The sequence below is a fragment of the Eucalyptus grandis genome, chromosome 4 (assembly GCF_016545825.1).
Source record: "Eucalyptus grandis isolate ANBG69807.140 chromosome 4, ASM1654582v1, whole genome shotgun sequence".
Classification (NCBI taxonomy): domain Eukaryota; kingdom Viridiplantae; phylum Streptophyta; class Magnoliopsida; order Myrtales; family Myrtaceae; genus Eucalyptus; species Eucalyptus grandis.
In genome coordinates, this window is record NC_052615.1 from 28406637 (window position 1) to 28427661 (window position 21025).

The window sequence follows — 21025 nt, forward strand, 5'->3', positions numbered from 1 at the left end:
AATTGTTTAGCCAAAAATTTAGATGTTAACACTTACGAATAGGAGGTAGGGATAGAACTGAAGGTTTTGGTCTCAGGAATGATGATCACTCTTACTCCTTGACAAAAAAATAAAAAAATCAATTGCAGCAGAACTGTTGTAGTAAATAGTTAATCCCCTTCTTGTTAGTTTTTAGCCCAACAGAATGAAGATCTAAGCATCATCTGATCTTAAAGTTGTCCATTCAGTAGTTTTCTTAAGCTCTTACTTTTCAGCAGAGACTGCAAAAGCTATATTACGTGCAATCCAGGAAGACGATAAATGCTACTAATGCTTCAGACTCATCGAAGGAGGGTCGAGAATTCTCTTCACCTCTTTCGGACGAATCGTAAAATCAAAGCAGTTAACCGATACTCGATGAAGATGCAAGAGTTCGGCAATGGGGTATTGTTTAAAATTAAGGAAAATTCCAAATAAGGACCTAAAGTGAATCTATTTTCTCAAATAATAACCAAAAGTGAACTCATTGTTTCAAATAAGGACCCAAAGTGAATTTTGTATCAAATAAGGACCCGAAGTGATCAAGTTAATCTCTATTGAGGACCTTAGCTCGCTAGCAAACATTTTCCGGTGATTAAAATAGGGAAATTTTGTCAGAAATCTGTGATTGGAAAAAAAGAAGAAGAAAAACTCTAAATTAATTAAGTTTAGGCTATTCATTTAGATGTTTATGTTTTCTTCATGCTTCTCCTCCGCTGCTCCTCAACCAAATTGTTGCCTAGTCATCGTCATGACTTGATTCTCGTTGCTCCTCGCCTTGCTCGATTGGCGGAGAATTTGGGTCTCCACAAACAAAGAATTTGGGTCTCCGTTGCTCCTCAACCAAATCGTTGCCTAGTCATCGTCATGACTCGATTCTCGTCACTCCTCACTTTGCTCGATTGGCGGAGAATTTGGGTCTCCACAAACAAAGAAAGAAGCATATGGTTTTCTTCTTGTTTTTGAGTTCGTGCCTCAACCGACAAAGAATTTGGGTTTTGCGGAGTATGGGTACAAGGAATGGGGAGACTGTAAAAAAATCTGGATTTTTTTTTTCTATTTTAAGATTTGCTAATTTTCTGTAGATTTTTTTTAGACAAAATTGCCCAAACTCCGGTCGTCGGAAATGTTGCATGCTTGATAGCTAGCGAATATTTGACTGACCAGCAAGCTCAAGTCCTTATTTTGAATTGTTTCAACCACTTCGAGTCATTATTTGAGACAATTGGTCCATTTTAGGTCTTTATCTAGACACAAAGTTTATTTCGGATCCTTATTTGAGAAAATTGATCCACTTCGGATCCATATTTGGAATTTTCCATTAAAATTATAATTTAACAAGTTTTTGTTGCCATAATACTATCTTATTATAAAGGAGAAAATTCTAAGAAATCAAACTTAAGGAGACCAAATGAAGAGGACGCATTAGAAAGCAATGTATCGTAGGGCAATATAAAGCTCACCATCAAGTGAGAGCGGAAAGAAGACGAACATTTTGGAGGATATCCCAAGCAAGCTATTGTTTCTAATAAAAATCCTAGAATCCTAGATCTGTATCTCAGTTGTGGAAGAGTTTACAAAAAGCTTTGAGTATTAAACTCAACTTTAGTACAGCCTTTCACCTTGTAGATAAATGGACAACCAGAGAGAATTATCTTGATGCTAGAGGATATGTTGAGGTCTTGCGCAATTGACTTTGGCTATTTGTGGGACGAAGATCTCCTATGATAGTAGCTATCATTCTAGTATTAAGATAGCATCATTTGAAGTTCTGTGTGGTCGGAAATGCATAACTCTTATCTATTGATATGATGTTGGTGAAAAGAGCCTAACCTACTTAGAATTCATTCAACAGTGAGAAGAGAAAATCAGGTTGGATTGAGAACATTTCAAAATAGCTTAAAGTCATTAAAAAAGTTACTTAGATCTTAAAAATTGCAAGGTAGAATTCAACATGGGAGATCATGTATTCCTCAAAGTTTCTTCTATGAAAGGCATTAGGAGATTTAGCATGCGTGGGAATTTGAGTACAAGATACGTAAGACCATTCTTGATCTTAGATAGGATTGATGAAATCACTTACAAACTAACTTTACCATAAGCACTATACAACGTGCATAATGTGTTCCATGTCTTTTTGTTACGGTATTGTGTCAAATCCTAAACATATACTAGATTTTACGCTTTTGAGGTTAACAAAGAACTTGACCATAAGCACTATATAGCATGCATAATATGTTCCATGTCTTTTTTGTTACGGAATTGTGTCAAATCCTAAACATATATTTTGATGATATGTTGTTGGAGGACGGCCATGTCATTTTCCCATTCTTATTGGTTTCGGGGTGTGACTTTCTAGATTGGGTTTTGATGATGACTCACCTTCAATTTCTGGCCGTCGAGAAATAAATCATTTAGATGAAGAAGGACAGGCTAGTGCCCACTTGGAAACCATTTTCCACTGTATTCATTGGAATTTTTTCAATGGTCCGTTGAGAATAAAGTTTGAAATTTTATGTAATGGAGACAGAATAGATGCTATATTGTCCCATCCTGCAAAAGCAAAATCAAAGAGTAATGTACCAGAAGCGAGAGAACCCAACTTAGCCCCATGCCTATAAATTGCTATTCAAGACTGCCTCATAGTGCCAAGCAAGCACTCAAAACAGCCTGAGAGAACTACACTAAAAGCCCTCACCCTCTTGCTTCAGTTTCCATGGCCTCCGTCCACTGCTTCAAGGATGCCGAGAAAACCTACTACCAACAGAGCCAAAACGGCCATCCCATGGAACATAAAATGAGCCACAGCCAGACCCAGTGCTATGGCCAGAGCGAGAAACACCTTCCCTCGGGCCATGGCCATCCCATGGAACATAAAATGAGCCACAGCCAGACCCAGTGCTATGGCCAGAGCGAGAAACACCTTCCATCGGGCCATGGCCACATGGCTAAAGCTCATGGTCACCGCAGTGAGCATGCCATGGCCAAAACCCAGACTCCCTGCATGGGCCAGAACAATGGCCATTACCTTGGCCAACATGCCCAGACTCACTGCATTACTCAAGCTCATGGCCACAAGAAAGAGAAATCTGCTTGCCATGGGAAGTCTAAGAAGAAGGAGGAGCCCAAGAAGAAGGAGGAGCACAAGAAGAAAGAGAAGAACATGCTCAAGAAGAAATCCAAGGAATGCAAATCTGGTGATAGCAGCAGCAGCAGCAGCAGCGAGAGTGAGAGCGATCATGACCACTGCTGAAAGGTGAAGATATAAAAGGTAGACAACCAGGAGGTAGCTAATTATTTCACATAACTTAAGGATTAACAAATATGGTTATAATGACTATAATCACTCCTCAAGGGGTTATGATCCATTGAGTAATCGAATGATAATTTCATTACAGGGAAACATCTATACATATTGTCTCAACAAATGCAAATTAAACAGCAAAGGCTAGACAAGACTGCTATATGTCAAATTTTGTAGGGTAAATATCCTGAAAAAGGAAAAGCTGCTAGTATTTTTACTTTTGTTAACTAATATATATTCGACATCTTGTATATACCAATGCAAATAGGATCGAGTGCCTTAATGAAGATATCAATCTAGGTTCATGAGACCCTCGTACTCTTTGTAACAAGAACAAGGTGGCCAAAATTTCTCCTCCATATGGCCTCATTGCTCTCTGAGACTCAAATGTATCAAGCTCCCACTCTAAAAACTTATTTTTGTGTTTTGCAGGCTTAAGGGAAGCAGCTGTCAGACACCGGATCAGAAGAAAGTCCCCTGTCATCCTATCCTAAATAAATATGGTTGATAACGTGCCACAACTTGTTATAGTGCCTTGATACAAATCTTACACCTATATGGTGTCTTGTACTAAGAATGCTAATAAAAAAATTTGCTTCTGAAATCTCTCTTTCTTCCTTTGCTTCATGTCACTTGATCCTTAATTTAATTAGGTAAAAAAGCGATCTCGTTCAAACAATTATTGAGCTGTAATTGACATTGTATAACTAAAAGCACCACTGATAAAGAAATTGGCAAACAAATTGCGAGGGATGCTGACAAATTAAACCCATTTGATTGACACCAGGAAGCATTTTTATGTAGCTTCAGTTGAATGCATCAACATCGTTCAGATGGATTCACATATCCATCTAACAGAGTAATTTACCTGGAGCCTCCTACTAGTCGCATTAGAGCAAGAAAGAGAGATATAGCAGATATCACATCGTTGATGCACTCAATTGCATGATCATGATCTTAAACCACATCCAGCAACTGGGGTAAAGTAGACTAGAACATGCATTTGTTCACACGCCTTCTTTTAGCTGAAAGAATTTCTTCATCGCCCTAACATCACCTTCTAAAGGTCGCGTCTCCTAAATATCACACACTGTAGGATTCTGCAGAAGCCTGCATGACATAAAGAAAATAGAAAGAAAAAGCTGAAGTTCATCCGCTTGATGAACCACCCCAGAAGCCGTACGTTGAAGTCACTGGACGGAATAATAGTTCCTTATCTAGACAGATATTTTTAACTCAGATTTGTCCTCAATGATGAAAGAAGTACTTGAATAAGCGACAAACCTAGGAAGTAAGGTTGGACAACGGTCGTTTCAAGAATGGGCAAGAATACTTTCAGTACCTTTAAACTGTTACGTTTACCTGCCCAAAAAAGTTTGATCAGCTTAAACAATGCAAATTGCCAACTCAGCCATCTCACCTCATTAAGAAATTTAGAAACTTTGGCCACACTAAACAAAAAGACCGAACTTATGTTTCAACATTTGGGGAGGATGGCTAACCAAAAAGGAATGTGGAAGCTAGCAACTATTAGTTTCTAATGCTTTCACTTTCTCAGATTTTTCCACCTTAAAAAGTGAATATCGAACTGCCCATCGCCCTTAACCCCACTTGTAGCCAAAATTTTGTAGTTTCTGGTGCATGACCTCGATTCTCAGGGCAACTTTTGAGCACGAGCGATTGAAGTGCAGTGTACTAAGTTAATAGAGATGACTAAGGCATTACATTAAGGCTGTGTTTGGTGACACTCCTAGGAATAGGCATTTCTATTTTTTTGTTTTCGTGAGTAGAAATAAAACAAAAACGCATTTAGTAAGTTTTTTGTTCTTAATGACAGATTTGGAACATAAATAAGAAATAAAAAAAGTTACCCTTTGTTCCTGGGAACAACTCCAAAAACAAAAATCAAGCTTTTTTTTTTTCCTTTCTTTTTTTTTTTTTTTCTTTCTCTTCCTCTATTATTCCCCTAACTGATCACCAACCTTGGCGTCGAATCTTGCTAGCCTCGAGCGAGGTTGCCTTGAGCTCACCAGCCATCGGCAAGGCTCCCTCGAGGCCAACGACCTCACTAGCCCTTGTCTAGCCGGTGGTCGATTGGCGATCGGTTGGAGAAATGAGAAGAAAAAGATTTAAAAAAGAAAAAAGAAAATTGTAATAAAATTATTAATAAATTAAAAGAAATTATAAGTCACAAATATATATGAGATCATACCAAACACGTTTTCCTTTCGGAAATAGAAATTTTGTGTAGTTACCAAATGTGTTTAAATATTCAGAAACTCTCGAGAAAAAATAGAAAAAGTATTTCTAAATAAAATATATTCTCTAAAACAAAACTTTACCGACCGACGCACCCTAAGTAAACATTAGGTATCCTGGTTATTGTCATCCCCATGTAATCAAACCAAAAAAAGTAAAAGGAAAAAGGTACTAGACTAAGAAATATAAGGTATCATCATTGAGTGACGAAAACACAGCTCAGAACAAAACGGAAACCGAAAACCAAATGAGGCTGGGACGGATCTGGTTCGGGCATTATGTCGAACATCTAGTGGTTGTCGACCGAGTGGGGGCGTCTGAAGGCATCCAAGACAAAAACTCAAGCCAAAATCATCATACAGCAAACAAAAAATGCTCAAGGTCGACTCAGAAACGATTCCTTCACGTTAAACACAAGCATAAACGAGGAACAAGGAGTCCCCCCCTCGGTTGAAGCGAGACAGGACAAAACAGAGCATCAAACGGGGAAGTGGGCAACGCAAGCTGGGTTGCCGGAGGTGGCCCTAGTCGCGTCGGTGGCGGCGAATGGAAGGCGAACCTGATCCGATGGACTCATTCCGGTCGCCTTGCATGCCTCCCAGCCAGGATCCTGGGGGAGTAGGGTTAAATTAAACAAACGGAAAAAGAACTTACCGGCATAAGGTGATGTCGGAAAGGGGAGAGCGCGAGCCCGACGACGTCGGCCTGGGCTCCAGTTTGGTTCTCACGCACCTCTCCGTTATTTCCACTCGTGGTCTTTGTTCTCTCCTCCCTCCCCGCCATTTCCTCGGCCACTTCTCTCCCTTCTAAACCTGCCGCAGGTCTTCGCTTTTGGGCATCCCTCCAAAGTGGCACCGGATGGTCGGCGAAGCCAGCTGCCTTTCCCCTCAATCTCTATAGCTCAGGACCGTCGCTCATCAGTCCTCTCTGTGGCTGTGTCAACACCTGCAACGATCTTGGTTTTTTGGGCAAGTTGGTTACATTTGCGCTAAGGGCGCGCTCGGTAAGGTTTCTGTTTAAAAATCATGTTATAAAAATGAAAAAAAAAAAAAATGTTTTTTGTTCCTGGGGAATAATTTTTGAATAAAAAAACCACTTTAAGTAAATTTGTTCCGAGAATAAAAATCGAACAGAAACACATTGGGTAATTTTATGTTCTTTTTTTTTTTTGTTTCTTTTTTGTTTTTTTGTTTTTCTTCTTTTGGCCGGCGGCCTCGCCCGCACTCACGCTGCAAGGCTCGTCGGCCCCCGGCAAGGATGAGCCTCACCGTGGTTGGGTGAGGCTCGACCTCACCTTGGTTGGGTGAGCTCAAGCTCGCCCATATTCGGCGAGCCCGAGCTCACCCAGGCCCTTGCCCCACGCCGGCGAGGAATGGCCTCGCCTTGGGGGCGAGCTTAGGCTCGCCCAAATCCGGCGAGCCTGAGCTCGCCCAGCCACCGGCGAGGCTCGGCCCTCATCGGGCCATCACTAGGCCAGCGAGCCTCGCCGGTGGCCGGGCGAGCTCAAGCTCGCTGGATCTCGCCCGCCCAAGGCAAGGCCAAGTCTCGCTAGGGGTGGTGACGCTCAACGAGGTCGTCGGCCCTCGACGGCCGGTCGCCAGCTATGGCCAAGGCCAACGATCGTCCAAAGAAAAAAAGAAAAAGAAAAGAAGAAAAAAAGAGAAGAGAGAAAATTTGTTCTTAAAAATTATTCCAAAAACAAGAAACACATTCTTTATTGTTTCTTTGTTTTGTTTCCAAATGTGTTCCTAGAAAAAAAAATAGATTTGAAATAAAAAAACACAAACAAACGCATTTCTGTTCTTTTTTTATTCCTTGGAACAAAAAAACGAAAATTTTGTTTATAAATAAAATAAAGAACGCTAACAAATAGGCCTAAGACGGCAAGAGGCTATCCTGCCTCACCACCATAGGGCGCTGCCACCACCCAAACATGGAGAGGGGGGTTGGGCCGAGAAGGACAACAAAAAGAAAGGGCCGGGCAGTCAAGAAAAAAAGTAAAGCAAGTGAAAGGGCCCGGCCCAAGTGGCGAGGGAAGGAGGGGCCAGGCCCTTCCCCCCTTTTAAAATAATAATTTTTAATACTTAAAAAAACTATGTTCTAATAATTTATATTATGCAAATTCACCTAGTGTTTACATGCTATGCAATTTAATTGTACTATTTTCTTTTTTTCAAGGGTTAAAATTAACCCATAGTTTTCTATACAATTTATCAATAAATGTTTAGCCAAAAATTTAGGTGTTGACACTACGAGTAGGAGGTAGGGATTGAACTGAAGGTTTTGGTCTTAAGAATGATGATCACTCTTACTCCTTGAAAAAAAAAATCAATTGCAGTAGAACTGTTGTAATAAATAGTTAATCCCCTTCTTGTTAGTTTTTGGCCCAACAGAATGAAGATCTTCGCATCATCTGATCTTAAAGTTGTCCATTCATTAGTATTCTTAAACTCTTGTCTCCAGCTTACTTTTCAGCAGAGACTGCAAAAGCTATATTATGTGCAATCCAGGAAGACGATAAATGCTACTAATGCTTCAGACTCATCGAAGGAGGGTCGAGAATTCTCTTTCACCTCTTTCGGAGGAATCGTAAAATCAAAACAATTAACCGATGCTTGATGAAGATGCAAGAGTTCGGCAATGGGGTATTGTTTAAAATTATAGTTTAACAAGTTTTTGTTGCCATAATACTATCTTATTGTAAAGGAGAAAGTTCTAAGAAATCAAGCTTAAGGAGACCAAATGAAGAGGACGCATTAGAAAGCAATGTATTGCAGGGCAATATAAAGCTCACCATCAAGTGAGAGCGGAAAGAAGACAAACATTTAGGAGGATATCCCAAGCAAGCTATTGTTTCTAATAAAAATCCTAGAATCCTAGATCTGTATCTCAGTTGTGGAATAGTTTACAAAAAGCTTTGAGTATTAAACTCAACTTTAGTACAGCCTTTCACCCCGTAGATAAATGGACAACCAGAGAGAATTATCTCGATGCTAGAGGATATGTTGAGGTCTTGCGCAATTGACTTTGGCTATTTGTGGGACGAAGATCTCCTATGATAGTAGCTATCATTCTAGTATTAAGATAGCGTCATTTGAAGTTCTGTGTGGTCGGAAATGCATAACTCTTATCTATTAATATGATGTTAGAGAAAAAAGCCTAACCAACCTAGAATTCATTCAATAGTGAGGAGAAAATCAGGTTGGATCAAGAACATTTCAAAATAGCTCAAAGTCATTAAAAAAGTTACTTAGATCTTAAAAACTGCAAGGTAGAATTCAGCATGGGAGATCATGGATTCTGCAAAGTTTCTTCTATGAAAGGCATTAGGAGATTTAGCATGCCTGGGAATTTGAGTCCAAGATATGTAAGACCATTCTTGATCTTAGATAGGATTGATGAAATCACTTACAGACTAACTTTACCATCAGCACTATACAGCGTGCATAATGTGTTCCATGTCTTTTTGTTACCGGATTGTGTCAAATCCTAAACATATATTAGATTTTACTCTTTTAAGGTTAACAAAGAACTTGACCATAAGCACTATATAGCATGCATAATATGTTCCATGTCTTTTTGTTACGGAATTGTGTCAAATCCTAAACATATATTTTGATGATATGTTGTTGGAGGACGGCCATGTCATTTTCCCATTCTTATTGGTTTCGGGGTGTGACTTTCTAGATTGGGTTTTGATGATGACTCACCTTCGATTTCTAGCCATCGAGAAATAAATCAATTAGATGGAGAAGGACGGGCTAGTGCCCACTTGGAAACCATTTTCCACTGTATTCATTGGAATTTTTTCAATGGTCCGTTGAGAATAAAGTTTGGAATTTTATGTAATGGAGACAGAATAGATGCTATATTGTCCCATCCTGCAAAAGCAAAATCAAAGAGTAATGCACAAGAAGCGAGAGAACCCCACTCAACCCCATGCCTATAAATTGCTATTCAAGACTGCCTCATAGTGCCAAGCAAGCACTCAAAACAGCCTGAGAGAACTACACAAAAAGCCCTCGCCCTCTTGCTTCAGTTTCCATGGCCTCCGTCCACTGCTTCAAGGATGCCGAGAAAACCTACTACCAACAGAGCCAAAACGGCCATCCCATGGAACATAAAATGAGCCACAGCCAGACCCAGTGCTATGGCCAGAGCGAGAAACACCTTCCATCGGGCCATGGCCACATGGCTAAAGCTCATGGTCACCGCAGTGAGCATGCCATGGCCAAAACCCAGACTCCCTGCATGGGCCAGAACAATGGCCATTACCTTGGCCAACATGCCCAGACTCACTGCATTACTCAAGCTCATGGCCACAAGAAAGAGAAATCTGCTTGCCATGGGAAGTCTAAGAAGGAGGAGCCCAAGAAGAAGGAGGAGCACAAGAAGAAAGAGAAGAACATGCTCAAGAAGAAATCCAAGGAATGCAAATCTGGTGATAGCAGCAGCAGCAGCAGCGAGAGCGAGAGCGATCATGACCACTGCTGAAAGGTGAAGATATAAAAGGTAGACAACCGGGAGGTAGCTAACTATTTCACATAACTTAAGGATTAACAAATATGGTTATAATGACTATAATCAGTCCTCAAGGGGTATGATCCATTAAGCAATCGAATGATAACTTCGTTACAGGGAAACATCTATACATATTGTCTCAAAAAATGCTAAATTAAACAGCGAAGGCTAGACAAGACTCCAATATGTCAAATTTTGTAGGGTAAATATCCTTAAAAAGGAAAAGCTGCTAGTATTTTTACTTTTGTTAACTAATATATATTCGACATCTTGTATATACTTGCAAATAGGATCGAGTGCCTTAATGAAGATATCAATCTAGGTTCATGAGACCCTCGTACTCTTTGTAACAAGAACAAGGTGGCCAAAATTTCTCCTCCATATGGCCTCATTGCTCTCTGAGACTCAAATGTATCAAGCTCCCACTCTAAAAACTTATTTTTGTGTTTTGCAGGCTTAAGGGAAGCAGCTGTCAGACACCGGATCAGAAGAAAGTCCCCTGTCATCCTATCCTAAATAAATATGGTTGATAACGTGCCACAACTTGTTATAGTGCCTTGATACAAATCTTACACCTATATGGTGTCTTGTACTAAGAATGCTAATAAAAATTTGCCTCTGAAATCTCTCTTTCTTCCTTTGCTTCATGTCACTTGATCCTTAATTTAATTAGGTAAAAAAAGCGATCTCGTTCAAACAATTATTGAGCTGTAATTGACATTGTATAACTAAAAGCACCACTGATAAAGAAATTGGCAAACAAATTGTGAGGGATGCTGACAAATTAAACCCATTTGATTGACACCAGGAAGCATTTTTATGTAGCTTCAGTTGAATGCATCAACATCGTTCAGATGGATTCACATATCCATCTAACAGAGTAATTTACCTGGAGCCTCCTACTAGTCGCATTAGAGCAAGAAAGAGAGATATAGCAGATATCACATCGTTGATGCACTCAATTGCATGATCATGATCTTAAACCACATCCAGCAACTGGGGTAAAGTAGACTAGAACATGCATTTGTTCACACGCCTTCTTTTAGCTGAAAGAATTTCTTCATCGCCCTAACATCACCTTCTAAAGGTCGCGTCTCCTAAATATCACACACTGTAGGATTCTGCAGAAGCCTGCATGACATAAAGAAAATAGAAAGAAAAAAGCTGAAGTTCATCCGCTTGATGAACCACCCCAGAAGCCGTACGTTGAAGTCACTGGACGGAATAATAGTTCCTTATCTAGACAGATATTTTTTTAACTCAGATTTGTCCTCAATGATGAAAGAAGTACTTGAATAAGCGACAAACCTAGGAAGTAAGGTTGGACAACGGTCGTTTCAAGGATGGGCAAGAATACTTTTAGGGCCTCTTAAACTGTTACCAGTTCACTTGCCCAAAAAGAGTTCGATCAGCTTAAACCAAGGCAAATGCCCAACCCAACCATCTCACCTCATTAAGAGATCAGAAACTTTGGCCTCACTAAATAAAAAGAACGAACTTAGGTTTTAACATTTGAGGAGAATGGCTAACCAAAAGGGATGTGGAAGCTAGCAACTATTAGTTTCTGAAGCTTTCACTTTCTCAGATTTTTCCACCTCAAAAAGTGAATATCGAACTGCCCATCGCCCTTAACCCCACTTGTAGCCTTAATTTTGTCGTTTCTGGTGCATGACCTCGATTCTCAGGGCAACTTTTGAGCACGAGCGATTGAAGTGCAGTGTACTAAGTTAATAGAGATGACTAAGGCATTACATTAAGGCTGGGTTTGGTGATACCCCAGGAATATGTGTTTCTATTTTTACTTCTTTTTTTCAAGAGTAGAAATAAAACATAAACACATTTCGTAAGTTTTTTGTTCCCACGAACAGATTTAGAATATAAACACAAAAAAGAAAAAGAAATTACTCTTTGTTTTTGGGAACAACTCCAGAAACAAAAATCAAGCTTTTTTCCTTTTTTTTTGTTTCTCTTTCTCTTCTTCTATTCTTCCCCTAGCCAGCCACCAGCCTTGGCATCAGAACCTCGCCGGCCTCTGACATGGTTGCCCCGAGCTCATTGGCCATTGACGAGGCTCCCCCAAGCCAGCAACCTCACTAGCCCTTGTTCGGCCGATGGCTAATTGGCAATCGATTGGAGAAAGGAGAAGAAAAATAAAGAAAAGAAAAAGAAAATTGTAATAAAATTATTAATAAATTAAAAGAATTTATAAGTCACAAATATATATGAGGTCATACCAAACATATTTTTTTTCAGGATCAGAAATTTGTGTAGTAACTAAATGTGTTCAAATGTTCAGAAATTATTCCCGAAAACAAAAATAAAAATAATATTTTTAAAATACAATTATTTCCAAAAACAGAAACGTTACCAACACACCCTAAGTAAATATTAGGTATTCTTGTTACCACCATCCCCGTTTAATCAAACCAAAAAGAAAAAGGAAAAGGCAAAAAGGTACTAGACCAAGAAATATAAGGCATCATCATTGCTTGATCATTATGCATGTTTTTCATTTTTTTTTTTTTGGTCGAAGCTCATTATGCATGTTGGCTATGTGTAATGAGAATTAAAAATATACTGCTAGCCTTGAGAGATCACTGCAACAAATTTTGGAAAGGGTTTTAATATCGTGGGGAGCATACTGTATCTCCCTGAATACTGACTCATGTTGAAATTTATGAATTCTCTTTTAAGAAAGATCCACAAAAACTAGTCTATCAAGATTTCATATTTTCCACCAAAAAGCCCTCCTCTGATCCACGACTTATCTTGTTTCAATCAATGGTTCACCGCTCCACGTGGCATGAAATATGAGGCACTCCAATTGAAGGTTCATAACCCTCAAATTACATCATCTTTCAATCTACTCTACAACTACTTAGGTTTGTCAAAGCGCTACGTCAAACTTCACATCTTGATAAGTAGAAAATTCTAACTAATACTATTAAATTTGTTTCGTTGAAAATTAATAATTTAGAGAACTTTTTCAAAAAATGATCACCTATATTGCTAAAAAAATAAATTAATGTAATTTTTTTCCATCATTCAAGAAATTATTTGAACATAAGTTGTTATCCACAATAAAAAAAAATTTCATGAACTAATTATTTAAAGCGATCATTTGAGGAAAATGCCTTTTGAATCATTCGGACCCTAAAACCACCCTATTTTATATTTAAAAAATCCACTAAAAATTAAATTTTAGAGAAAATATAAAGCAATCTTGAAGAAAGAAAAATGCAAAAGTATCTTGTATACCATGTAAAAGGTGGCTTACATGCAAGAGCAGCCACTACTTTGAGTGATAGCGGACAAAGAGCGCGCGATACCTTTCTCGATCATTTAGCTATACAATAACAACAATGTTGTGCACGATACCTTTCTCAGTCGTTTAGATAGCGCCACATTGTTGTGACGTGTCTGAAATGTAAAATTGATCATCCTTGCGATAAGATATAGGCAAAAGGCGAACTGTTTTCGGTGGTCATTCTCTTTCGAAGTCACTTTAATATGGGCTGCAACGTTCACATATCAGTCGAATCTCGGCTAGCTAGAGGTTATCAGATACTTTACCTAAAGCATCAGAAACTCTCAATACTTTCTTCAATTTGGGGTTCCTTTTTCACCATCTGTAGACACTCGGGTCCACGTATTCTTAACAACTCATCACCATAGAAGTCGCGATCGCGTAAAGCACTCCGACTAGATGCCGGGTTTTCTTTTTGTTGGCCGATAACTAGATGCCGGTTTAAATAGACAAAAGTATGTCCGAGTACGACCATATTCTACCCTTCTTTCAACAAAATATACACCTACATATTGCCTTCAAGGCCTTTCAAAGAATCTCAACGTAGCAGAGTGTGGTTGCATTCTTATAGAATTTATCCCCCACTCAAGAAAATCTAGTATTCTAGTATGGAGAAAGAACAGAGGAGGTATCACGTTCGTAGTCACTCACCTTATGTAGAAAAACAAGGCTGGAATCAGTATGGGTGGGATGCCTTTCAGATGAAAAGGAGAAGGAATGTTCGATTGCATCTTTTAACAGAATAAGTTCTCTCCATCCCAACTTGGTGAATAATTGTGTAGTGTCATCAGAAAAGGTGAAGGAATCTCATTCACTCTACTGCACAGTCCATGGCTATATAATCGTTTCATGGCACCGATCAAAATTGAGCGAGTACAAGAGAAACCCAGCAAACTCCGAAGAACAAGCTTAACCCTTCACCATGGCCTCCTGCCAGTTGCAAAAAACCGCTGAACAATCCTGCAAACAGAAAAGCTATGAGCACATGCCTGGCCAGCAAACAACTGAGATGACTCATCAGGAATTTAAATCGTGCAGCGAATATAAACATCTCGAAGGTCACCACGGACAAGAGGCTGGCTACACTGTGGTGGCATGCCAGACCCAGTGCAGTGGCCAATCATATGCTATTCCTAAAGCGCAGACTCACAGCAGTGGCAATACCCACAATGTAGATTGCCATGGGAAGAAAGAAATGTCCCTGAAAGAAAAGATTGCTGAGAAGACGAACAAAGTGAAGAGCCTTTTCAAGAAAAAGAATCGGGATGGCAGAAGTGATGATAGCAGCAGCAGCAGTGACAGTGAGAGTGACAATGATGCCTGTTGTGAAAAGGCAAGTCCAATGAAATGATCATATGCATCATCAACTTCTCTAAGCAGGCATTCATGATCTCCTTTCCCAACTGCCAGATAAATTGCTTATGATAAAATTCATGACTTGACACAATTAACACTACAGATTTGATTACATATACTAGATTATGTTCACCAGTAACTAGCAATAAACCATGTTTAAGCACACTTCTTTAGCTTACTTACTTTAAAATGAAAGAATGACGTGTTTATCAAGAGCTAACTTAAATTTCTTCAATTCAACATAACTGTTTATTTTCTATGTTCTTATGTCTGCAGCACTGAAAAGCAGAAGGCAAAGCAAGGGAATAAACTTCGCCTCACTATCAGAAAGTATGTTAAAAACTAAATAAATGTGAGTCTCCATTATTGGCTACAAGGATGAGGACTTTGCAATGTAAGAATAACTTCTGATATACAATCATCATATATGTAATGTATGAAGTACAGATCTTTCTCCAACCCCCCAACCCAAAAAAAAAAAAAAAAGCTCTCTCTCTCTCTCTCTCTCTCTCTCTCAGCATGTACCCCCACATAGCTATGGATCAACCTATCAAGAAGACTTGAACTTGAGGAAAGAATTGATTCTATTTTAGGGAAAAATGGTAGAGATAAATCAAGCAGGCTGCAATGTTCCATCGTCAACAAACAATCATAGCGCAGATTAGGTAGTTGCCATGATAAAAATCTGAAATACTAGAGATACGAATAAGAGACGAAATTTGCGAGGCAAGGCAAGAAAGTGCAACCTTCAAATCACTAGCATGTAGAACTTTTATGACATGAGGTTTCATCTTTCATTAATCACATTGGAAACAAATTTGGCAATGTCTTGGACAGCAAGATCTTCAGCTTCATCTTGGGTCATCCCTGAGCTTTGCAAAAGTTTCTTTGCAATCTTAAATGAGTGATCACCACCATCAATTACATACAACCTAGTAGTGGATATCATCTTCTCACGGACAGCCTCCAACTTTTCCAGGGGACAAAGGCCATCTTTGCTACCCTTTTCAAGAAAAGACACCATGATTAGATGTGAAGAGTGAAAAACTGGCAGGGACTTCTTTCAAAACCAAAATACACATACAGAAGATTATGGCCACACCATAATCAAAACAGGAACATTATTATAGGCAACCTCCTAAAATATTAGGATGGGAGAACATGATAAGGGAAGACATCAAGTCTAGTTCAATGCACAAGTGAATTTATAATCCAAGATCTAATGCACTTGGATCAAACAGAATTCAAGTTTTTTTCTCCCAATTGCAATTACAGCTTTGCCAGTTAAAGACAAGAGCATAAAGGAGAGAAAAAGAAAAATCAAAACAAGCAAAGCCAAAGACTAAATACCACTTCAAGACCAAAATAAACCATTAAGCTCGTAGCAGTATCCCTTTATCCAATTTTTGGCAACTCTCGTGAAGAGTCTGCCTCAGCATAATTTATCTTAGAAAGCATTACCTGCACAAACATTACAGGAACTGAAAGCTGCAGGAGAGTCTCATCTCTAATAGCTCCATTTATGCCCTGAAACATTTCATCAACATCCACATCACGAGTTTCTCAGTCAGATAAGCTCATGATAAGCAAAATTAGAGAATTGTGCCAAGCTTGGCAGATTACAAAAGCAACCTTTGATAGTTCAAGAATAAAACTTTGCAGACTTTCACAAACAGAAAACAGACTTCATTACTGGATCTTGTCATAGATATACCTAGTCATTGCATGCTACCTTACTGTAAAATAGATCAGGCCTATGATGGCGAGAGTGACCTTCGTTTAAACTAGTTGATGCTACATGTTTTCTCAATTTTGTTGTCGCTGCACTGATTTGGGCCACAGATTGAAACTAGAATCTCAACAAGCTGAAGAAATAACTTTCTTCTCTCTACCTAGACAACTAATGTAGGGGGAGGTAAGGACTGAACTAAAGGTTTTGGTCTCAAGAATGACAATCGCTCTTACTCCTTGAAAAAAAAAATCAAGTGCAGCAGGAACTGCTGTGGAAGTAGTTAATTCCCTTCTTGTCAATTTTTTGCCCAACAGAATGAAGATCTACACATCATCTGATTTTGAAGTTGTCAATTCATTAGTTTTCTTAAGCTCTTGTCTCCAGTATACCTTTCAGCAGAGACTGCAAAAGTTATAGTACGTACTATAGATAAAAACAATAATGCTACTGATGCTTCAGACTCATCTAAGAAAGGTAAAAATTCTCTTCACCACTTTTGGAGGGAATCATAAAATTGAAGCAGTGAACCACTACTTCATGTAGATGCAAGAGTTCGGCCAAGAGGTATTGTTTAAAATGATGATTTAACAAGCTTCTATTGCTACAATACTGTCTTAGTATAGAGGAGAAGATTCTAAGAAATCAAACTTGAGTAGACAAAATGAACAGGACACCTTAGAAAGCAATCTGTCGCAGTGTAATATAAAGCTCACCATCAAGTGAGATCAAATAGAAGAAGGACCTTTAGAGGATATCCCAAGCAAACTATTGCAGATGGACAAACACCTTCCTCATTAGCAACCATGCAGCTGACCCTACAAATGGAAATTGTATAACCATAGACCGAAATTTTAGATAGCAGCAATACAAATCTGATACCATTATGTCCAAATAAATATGTTGCATAATCTACTAGCTGATGGTAGCAGAGATGCAATGAGAAGATTTATCGCAAAATCTCAGGAAGTAAAACTAAATTTCATGCTTCACCAGCTGTACTAATGTGTATACATCAATGAAACGATTCCTCAGAGTTGTCTTTCCTGAGGCAAATGCTAACTAGAATTACAGACGTGGTAAGAGGACAGAAGCAACGGTGGCAGCCTCCCACATATGCATGCTGGAAACCAGTTTGGGATGCATGACAAAATAGCACACCAAAATTTTTGTAGCAAGTCTCTGTTCAGTGAGAAAGTTAGTGTCACCTTGAACCCATAGATTTCCCAGCTAAAATCAATGGATGGCCAGGATACTTAGCAGCAGCCTTTCTGACAACGTCTAAGTGGAACTCAACCAATTTTTCGGCCTTGGGAGGAGCTCTTCGTTTCCCACCAGATATATCTGCCACATTTAAGATCCATTGTCAATCTATGAAGAAAGCAGCTAAATAGCGACATAGTAAAACGACCATAATGACAAGCCGCGAGACTTCGACCCAGCAGAAACAAGCCACTTACAGCAAAGAAATGTGAACAACAGCCAAAAGAGATTTTTATTGATATTCATTTTTACGAACAAACATTTGAATTCCACAAGCAGGGTGACTCAAAGAAACACGCGCGGACTAAGTAGTTATTTTCGGCCAAAACGTCGAAAAATGTCTAACTATCGACCCGGTCGTGTAGACAGTACATATAATTTAAACACCTATACCATTTTTAACGTTGAAGTAAAAAAGAAGAAAACTGCATCAGATCGTTAGCAGAGCAAATAGGGAAATTACAAAGGAAAGATAAAATCTATAAAAAGAGTCAGCTTTACATACAGGGGTAGTCAAAGGTGATAACTTCGACCGCATGCAGTGCCTTGCCCAACATCTCCTTCCATCTGCACGAATTGAGGATTCAATATCCAAATCATTTTCTTCCGCAGAACAGTAAAACTATCGCCTCCGCGGATTCGACTCCCGCGAGTAAATGACCTAGTACACTACGCGAGTGAGTTTTCCGATGACAAACTTACAATCGCGAACCAATTTGACAATCACGACCAACAATCGCTCAAAATCGACGAAAATACCAGAGAGAGAGAGAGAGAGAGAGAGAGAGATACCTAACCATCCAATCGGAGGAAGAAGGTGCACCAGCACCGTGAGCGAGGACCACCACAGGGGAGGATCTCTCGATCGCTGCTGGCGGCGGCGGCGGCGGCGGCGGCGGCGGCGGCGAGGGGCCGGTCTCGCGACGGCGCTTCGTAGGAGGAGGTGAAGAAGAAGCCATTGTCGAAATCACGAGGAAGACGAGCAACTGGAACTGGGAAGTCGACTTCTCTCTCCACGCCCGCTGCAAAACGAGGAGACGACAGTTCACAGTTTTCTGCCACGTGTTTTCGCGCCAGATCATGGGCGGGAAATAGGCATGGGGAACTGGGAATCATGATTTTTTGTTTTTTTTTTTTGGTGGTAAATTTTCAATAAACGATGATAATATTTTAATAGTGAAGCAAATGAATAAATCTCAACCTTTTAAAGGAAATTCAATTGTATCATACTAAACTTTCAATTGTTTCGAGAAAGTATCTTGACATTTCAAATTTATTTTCAATCCATTCTAAGTCTTTTACTACCATGAGATGGTGGGAATATTAAGTTAGGGTGCGGTTATTTTGCGAAAAATAAATGATTTGAAAAATAATTTTCTAAAAATAATTGTTTGTATCATTTACAAAAGTCAATGAATAAAAAATATTTCTTTAATCCATGAATAAGTTTAAACATAAATTGTTATCAATAATGAAAATATTTTTAATGAATAATATTTTAAATAATATAAGCGATTATTTTAAAAATATATTTTTAAATTATTCATTTTCTACGAAAACATATAGAACCTTTAATTTCTTCTTAAAATTTCATATTTGCCTCCCTCTTATTATTGTTATTATTATTTGTAGCATTTTCTCCTCACGCGTTTTTATTCTAAGTGGTTATAAGATAGTCCTAAGAACTAAGAAGGAATGTTTATCTAGTTTTTAATATTTAAAGGAAAATGTTTATGGGAGACAATTTAGTAGATGTATAATTGAATGGAGAGTATTCATTTGGCTTCATATCATCCAATTTTATTTTTCCATAAGAATTTGTAATTTCTTTTATAAAAAAATTAGGTTCTTCTAAGATAAGAGTTTTGATTGCAAATCTGCAAATACTAGAGGTAGAGGAGGGCAACAGGATAACTAAAAGACAATTTTCTAGAGAGTTTAATCTTGGAATAGATTTGATATGATTTCGAAAGGTCGAGATAATCTAAAAAAGTGTGGTTAAAATTGAAAAGAGGTGAAAACGTGAGAACCTTTTATTGCTTATTGGCCCTTTGCAAATGCATTAATAATTATATAATAGTGATATTAACACAGCTATTAAGGACTTTTTGGGCAGGTCCTAGCTTTTGATTCAAGAAGAATTTCAGAGGCCATATTACGGGTCCAAAAAGCTTACTTTGCCTGTCATATTGTGCCTAGTTGAGAACGATGTTTTTCATTCTTTGAACTCTCAAAATTGTTAATATCGTCCCATATTAGTCATAAAAAGGACTAGTGATCGGCTTATAAGAGTGGGAAATTCTCACTCTTTGAACTAACTTTTAGAACGAGAAAGGTCCAAGGTCATCTAATATCAATATCAAAACCCGACTTGCCAATAAGTCTAGACCCAACAATCATACAAGAGAGTTACGGAGAATTATAAGTTGTTACTGCTCCGACTTAAAGCCCGATTTATAAATGTTAAGGAAAATCTTGGATTTCAAGTAACTGGCATAGCTCATGTGGTGTTTCAAAGTATGAGAATAACCTACCGTTCCTTCAAAGCTTCATTTAAGATAGTTTGTGAAAGAAGAGTGCTCCATGGGAGAATGGACAGGCTTGCTAATGCTCGAGTCAAGTGACGAGAGAACTTAAATGCCCCCTTTTTCCTTGTCAAACTTCGATGACTCAAGGTTCACAAATAGAAACGACGCATATGCTGTCACAAAACGGAATCTGCATGAGCAAGACGCCCTCATCTCCACTCTCCTCAAGGACCCCAGGCAACGTATTCGCGCGACGACGCATCATTGTTGGAAGCCATTGAGGGAGAGGTGAAAACACGCCTCGGCTCTTCCGTGCGAACGATCCAACGATACGCACAAACGAAGAGGCAGCGGATCCGACTGGACCCTATGTAACCTGAAACTGATATCAGCAAGGGCACAGTTTGGTCGTATTCCCCAAGTTCTTCTAGCCATTTTGATCAAATAGGCCAGAAGCCCTTGAGGGAGAGAGAGCAACCAATGCCTTGTAAAAAGTTGAAACTCATGAGTCACGATCCCCCTCTTTTCACTCCCGCTTTTTATCTTGTCCCATGCTTGCTCTCAAGGGCCTTCGCACGGGGGCAATTCTTGAGTACCTGAAAAGGGAATGTACCATTTGGTAGGGACCCCATATGAATGATCTTCGAGAAAAGATTGGTTCTTGATTCGCTCTAGTGTTTTGTGGGATTTTGTCCCACTACCAAAATCGCACAATATCTCCTAAGTTAACTCATCATGTA

At 39.0% G+C, this 21025-nt stretch overlaps 4 protein-coding genes across 9 annotated transcripts; 3 read left to right on the forward strand and 1 right to left on the reverse strand.

Annotated features, from left to right (window-relative positions):
• The first annotated feature begins 2647 nt into the window (after positions 1–2647).
• On the forward strand, positions 2648–3926 carry LOC104441651 (protein SRC1-like). 4 transcript variants are annotated; one of them, XM_039311097.1, is made up of 3 exons: positions 2648–2810; positions 2892–3304; positions 3755–3926. In XM_039311097.1, exons 1-2 carry the CDS (start codon positions 2735–2737, stop codon positions 3269–3271), a joined length of 456 nt encoding a protein of 151 aa, XP_039167031.1. In that variant the 5' UTR covers positions 2648–2734; the 3' UTR covers positions 3272–3304; positions 3755–3926. The 4 variants fall into 4 exon arrangements, with proteins under 4 accessions (XP_039167031.1, XP_039167032.1, XP_039167030.1 ...); XM_039311098.1 differs by having other exon boundaries at positions 2892–3274; XM_039311096.1 differs by having other exon boundaries at positions 2649–2815; positions 2897–3289.
• Positions 3927–9541: 5615 nt separating this feature from the next.
• Positions 9542–10723, forward strand: LOC104441650 (protein SRC1-like). 3 transcript variants are annotated; one of them, XM_018872230.2, is made up of 2 exons: positions 9542–10093; positions 10557–10723. In XM_018872230.2, exon 1 carries the CDS (start codon positions 9626–9628, stop codon positions 10073–10075), a length of 450 nt encoding a protein of 149 aa, XP_018727775.2. In that variant the 5' UTR covers positions 9542–9625; the 3' UTR covers positions 10076–10093; positions 10557–10723. The 3 variants fall into 3 exon arrangements, with proteins under 3 accessions (XP_018727775.2, XP_018727776.2, XP_010053121.3); XM_018872231.2 differs by having other exon boundaries at positions 9542–10108; positions 10557–10707; XM_010054819.3 differs by having other exon boundaries at positions 9542–10078; positions 10557–10707.
• Positions 10724–14111: 3388 nt separating this feature from the next.
• On the reverse strand, positions 14112–20784 carry LOC104441648 (KAT8 regulatory NSL complex subunit 3). Its single transcript, XM_039310605.1, has 7 exons — positions 20292–20784; positions 18550–18779; positions 18263–18324; positions 17703–17838; positions 17240–17312; positions 16227–16292; positions 14112–15768 (listed from the first exon to the last, which is right to left on the reverse strand). Exons 2-7 carry the CDS (start codon positions 18714–18716, stop codon positions 15553–15555), a joined length of 720 nt encoding a protein of 239 aa, XP_039166539.1. The 5' UTR covers positions 18717–18779; positions 20292–20784; the 3' UTR covers positions 14112–15552.
• LOC104441649 lies at positions 14277–15224 on the forward strand. Its single transcript, XM_010054818.3, has 2 exons — positions 14277–14742; positions 15042–15224. The coding sequence occupies exons 1-2, from the start codon at positions 14332–14334 to the stop codon at positions 15045–15047; spliced, it is 417 nt and encodes a 138-aa protein (XP_010053120.1). The 5' UTR covers positions 14277–14331; the 3' UTR covers positions 15048–15224.
• Positions 20785–21025: the final 241 nt, after the last annotated feature.

What these genes read in the sequence shown, in the direction of transcription:
- LOC104441651 (XM_039311097.1), top strand. Translation starts at nt 2,735, where the DNA reads ATGGCCTCCGTCCACTGCTTCAAGGATGCCGAGAAAACCTACTACCAA. An exon ending in AAACGGCCATCCCATGGAAC is followed by an intron (nt 2,811 to 2,891) that starts ATAAAATGAGCC and finishes ATCCCATGGAAC; the next exon opens with ATAAAATGAGCCACAGCCAG.
- LOC104441650 (XM_018872230.2), top strand. Translation starts at nt 9,626, where the DNA reads ATGGCCTCCGTCCACTGCTTCAAGGATGCCGAGAAAACCTACTACCAA.
- LOC104441649 (XM_010054818.3), top strand. Translation starts at nt 14,332, where the DNA reads ATGGCCTCCTGCCAGTTGCAAAAAACCGCTGAACAATCCTGCAAACAG.
- LOC104441648 (XM_039310605.1), bottom strand. Translation starts at nt 18,716, where the DNA reads ATGGCTTCTTCTTCACCTCCTCCTACGAAGCGCCGTCGCGAGACCGGC. An exon ending in TCCTCCGATTGGATGGTTAG is followed by an intron (nt 18,325 to 18,549) that starts GTATCTCTCTCT and finishes CAATTCGTGCAG; the next exon opens with ATGGAAGGAGATGTTGGGCA. An exon ending in TATCACCTTTGACTACCCCT is followed by an intron (nt 17,839 to 18,262) that starts GTATGTAAAGCT and finishes TAAATGTGGCAG; the next exon opens with ATATATCTGGTGGGAAACGA.